The following is a 4229-nucleotide window of genomic DNA, read 5'->3' as shown; positions in this document are numbered from 1 at the left end:
CGTTAAATTACCTAAAACAAGATAATTGAAACGCGTAGTAACGGGAGATGTTATAAACATATAACGGAGTTTAAAATAGTTAAACGGAAAAGTTGACGCAAAAAGGCGGGATGTTACAAGATGAAGATGAAGGAATTAATTACAGAATCTAATAATTGAAGATGAAGAAATTATAAGAATTAATTATTTGTAAAGAAGCAAGAGACGGTAATGAAGTTTCTGGAAATTTCGAAGAAGGTAGATAAACAATATAAAGCCTAAACAACATTAATCATTCACTGATTAATGAATATAGTCATATTTACCCATACTGACATCTATATCCATATAGAACTTAATGGAAAAAAAAAAGTAAACAGGCCCTAACATTATTCTACATTCAGTGGTTTGTGAAGGCTGCAAATAATCTCATGGTTGGCGAAGTAACTTGAGTATGGGTACCCACTGAAAATCGCCGCAAATGTTTCGTTGTAAAAGGAATTTCTCTTTTCTTTTTCCTTTTCTTTCAAAAAGAGTGGGTCCCACACCGTAGCGCCGCTAATGGCCATCGCAAAAGACTTTAGACGACGAACTTGAGGAGTCGATGTATTTGTGACGAGATATCGCCACAAAAGGTTTTTGCAGCGCATTTTCGGCGAGATATCTCGCCCCAAAAGGGCCTTTTCTCTGTAGTGGGTGGAGGAACCCAAGGATTTTAGCTTGCAGGTTCTCGATGTTGTATTTCGTGATCACCGGTTTCGGATCAGGTTTTGGTCGTTTCTATGTTTGTAGTTTTTTGGTTGGATTTGGTTTATTGTTTTTGGCCGGGGTTTTCTTTGTTTGTGACCCGTGTACGCTTTAGTGGTATGGTTGCTCGAGGCTAAGACTTAGTTGGCTTTGTTTCTTTGTTTAGATTTAAGGATTGTTTTCTGCTTCCAAGCCTTCGCTTGCGTTTCGATCGATTGTAATATTGTTCGCCTTTTTCATCGATTAATGAAAATATTTGGTTTTATGTAATCTTTATTTTTGCGAGGAAAAAAAAAGTATAATTTTAAAAAACTACTCTGTAATATGTACGGAGTATTTGAAAAAACTGAAAAAAGAAATTGTATTGAATCCGAACAACACGATCCATTTAGAAAAACACGACCCGAGAAAATTCCTGTAAGAAAACAGTTACGTTCGCACCAACCTCCTAATTGATTTTTTATTCAAATCAAATCAGGGCAAAACAAGAACCCTAACTCACTACTTAAAACCCTAAATAGAATATTCAATTAATGGCAAGCGGTTGGAAGAAATCAATAGGTAATGTCCGATCAGTCGTCGGAAACGCATTAGGAGGTCTCCGTGGAGGTAGTAATTTAGCGTCTTGGGTGGTCGCCGGAACCCTAGCTTACTTTTTATGGGTCAAACCTGCACAAGAGCTCAAACGAGAACAACAGGTACGCTCTTCTTACTCTCAATTTGATTTATTTAATTAAAATTGACTTATAATGATCGTTAATTACTGTTAATTTAATAAATGTTTATTTAATTAATTTTAGGAGAGAGCTGCACTAGCAGCAGCTTCTGATCGTTATCGATATGTCGAGAAAGTAAAACCGGTTCCTGATCTTCAGGTTAGATTTGATTCTCATATCAATCATCATTTCGTGCTAGATAAATTAGAGTATTAGTTGAAGCAAAACATTGTAGGTGGTTTTACACCGAAAGAATTTGTTGATAATTTATATAGTATCATTTTGTGCTTGATAATTTATATTTTCCTTGTATAATTAGTTAGTTTGTTAAAATGTATATTTTCCTTGTATGATTGTGAGCATGGGCGAAATTATGTCAGGACAGGGTGGGCGCCAGCCCCTATTGAGTGCAAATATTTTGGATTTTTTTTAACTTTTGCCCCCAATGGAAATTTTTTTTTTCCCTCGAAGTCTTCATATTTTGTCCCAAAACCTCCATATTTTGCCCCAGAACCTTCAAATTTTTCCCAAAAACCTCCATATTTTGCCCCGAAACCTCCAAATTTTGCCCAAAAACTTCTATATTTTGCCCAAAAACCTTTATATTTTGCCCAAAAACCTCCAAATTTTGCCCCAAAACTTTCATATTTTGCCCAAAAAAAAGTTGCTACGCTTTAATTTTTTTTTTACCCCCAGTGAACAAAATTTTTGCCTCCGCCACTGATTGTGTGAGATGTGTCTGGTTGCATAAATTGAATTGTGGTTGATTTCTGAAATGTCATGGATGTATAGAACTAAGTGATGTTTCTTTTGATATGTAGGAAACTGGGCTTATTTATGGGAACAAAAATAAATCAAATGATCCTGAAAAGTGATGGGAGTGTTTGGAAGACTGTGAAAGGTACTTTCGTTTATTTGACAGTCGAATGGTTTCATATAGTATACGATGCTTGTGGAATGTTTTGGTATTTTGTAAAGAAATTTGTTTACTGAGAAAAAGGTTATAGTTATTCGGTTTTTGTGCAGAGAATTTCTACTGCGTTGTAATAATGTCCATGTAAACGCTCATGAGGACCAAAGTTATAGTAAATCTCAAGCAAAGTTTGATTAATTTAATCTTTTAGTATATGTCGTTATAAGCTTTCTTTGTGAAATAATCCCAAGATCTGATTGTTATTCGGTTACTATGCTTTCATAGGCTATGAATCAGACGTGTTCTTATCGGTGAATTAAGAATGGTAAAAAAGTAATAATGCAGATGAGAATAATGCACTGTGTACTATTAAAGTAAGTATGAAGGTTAAGTAAACTAAATCTTATGGGGCCATTGCTTATGTATGATTTGATTTGTATCTTCCAAGAACATAGATCTTCTTCAAGTGAACTAAACTATCCTCTATAGGCTTGTGTATATATGAGAAACACAAGCTGAGGATCTCTACATAATCTATACAGTATGCAGCCACATAGATATAGTAATAACATGTGCATCTATAGATGCCTACGTGCATGTCCATATATGAATATAGCTGACATAGGGTTTTTTCTCAGTTGAGGTACAACCTTCAGAATACATAGCTGAATATGGTATGGAACAATTTTATTTAGGTCTAAATAAATGGACCTAAAAATGTCCTAATACTTTCTTTTCTAGAAAGTCAACTCACACCAGAACATGAATTTCATCCACAAATATATACATATTGTCAATTGATATGCATCAGTCAACAGTGTACAGTTATACAGGCTGTTTATCTTGTTGCTGAATGGAATTAATTGACCACAAAGATTAGTTGGTAAGCACTTTTGTTGTTTACTTGGGTATTTAGGGGTATTAGACTATTAGTTAATCTTTAGCTGAGTGGAATTCTTTTTGGCTCATCTCTAAATGTGATGTCCTCCCCATACAGCAACACCTTTTTCAACTCTCCTTTTTTTCTTCTTTTTTATTTCTTCAATCTACTTTCTTAAAAACTTCATTTCGTAATTTTTTTTTTGTTTGTTCCGAGGAAAACCAACAAAGACTCATCATGTTTGCAAAACTTAGATCTCGAAAGCCACGATCGAAAAATGTAGATCTTTAAAGAAGAGCCCTGCTACTCCGGCCACAAACGGTATAGATCTTGAAATCCACAACCAATGTTGCTCTGATGATGAAGTGAGATGAGTAGATGAAAAATGTTGAATGGTTTGTGAGTAGATGAAAAAGAGATGTGTAGATGAAATAAGAAAATTGGATGGTGGTGGCTTTTGAAGGTTGTCTGAGTGTTCGTTTAGGAAGATGACAGATGGTTTACCATTTTCATTATAAAAACTAGAAAAGCGTTGCTGCGGTTGTATTCGACCTCGGTCGAATTTGGATATACGTTGTTTGGTACCTAATATATCTAGTAGGTTGGGTTGTTTGTTGGACGTGTATGTACATGTATGTAAGATAGTCCGAAATATTTAGTTTTTTTTTAACAGTGTCCGTTTCGCGTATAGTTAGTCGCGTTGTGTTCGTAAAATTATTTCTAGTTGAACGGTGGTCTCGGAAAAATTTAACTCGCTCGGTGCTAGAATATAGGACCTGTTATTTAGTGATTTTTTAACGATGTCCGTTTCGCGTATAGTTAGTCCCGTTGGGTTCGTGAGATTTTTTCGAGTTGAACGGTGGTCTCGGAAAAATTTAACTCGCACCGAGCGAGAAGATAGGGCCCGTTATAAATTTGGGTAGAGTAAGTTTCTTTTATTTTAATAAAATTATATATTTACACTTTCTACCAATGAAAAAGTGTAAAGTTGAGG

The 4229-nt window shown here is 35.0% G+C and overlaps 1 protein-coding gene across 1 annotated transcript; it reads left to right on the top strand.

Annotated features, from left to right (window-relative positions):
- The first annotated feature begins 1170 nt into the window (after window positions 1-1170).
- On the top strand, window positions 1171-2553 carry LOC139893753 (uncharacterized). Its single transcript, XM_071876927.1, has 3 exons — window positions 1171-1424; window positions 1527-1601; window positions 2264-2553. The coding sequence occupies exons 1-3, from the start codon at window positions 1260-1262 to the stop codon at window positions 2315-2317; spliced, it is 294 nt and encodes a 97-aa protein (XP_071733028.1). The 5' UTR covers window positions 1171-1259; the 3' UTR covers window positions 2318-2553.
- The last annotated feature ends 1676 nt before the right edge of the window (window positions 2554-4229 follow it).

The sequence above is a fragment of the Rutidosis leptorrhynchoides genome, chromosome 2, assembly GCF_046630445.1.
Source record: "Rutidosis leptorrhynchoides isolate AG116_Rl617_1_P2 chromosome 2, CSIRO_AGI_Rlap_v1, whole genome shotgun sequence".
NCBI classification, from domain to species: Eukaryota; Viridiplantae; Streptophyta; class Magnoliopsida; order Asterales; family Asteraceae; genus Rutidosis; species Rutidosis leptorrhynchoides.
This window is presented reverse-complemented; position numbering and strand designations above follow the sequence as displayed.

Excerpts from the sequence above, each read along its gene's own strand:
- LOC139893753 (XM_071876927.1), top strand. The coding sequence starts at position 1,260 with ATGGCAAGCGGTTGGAAGAAATCAATAGGTAATGTCCGATCAGTCGTC. Across the intron at positions 1,425-1,526 it reads AGCTCAAACGAGAACAACAG|GAGAGAGCTGCACTAGCAGC; the intron begins GTACGCTCTTCT and ends AATTAATTTTAG. Across the intron at positions 1,602-2,263 it reads AACCGGTTCCTGATCTTCAG|GAAACTGGGCTTATTTATGG; the intron begins GTTAGATTTGAT and ends TTTGATATGTAG.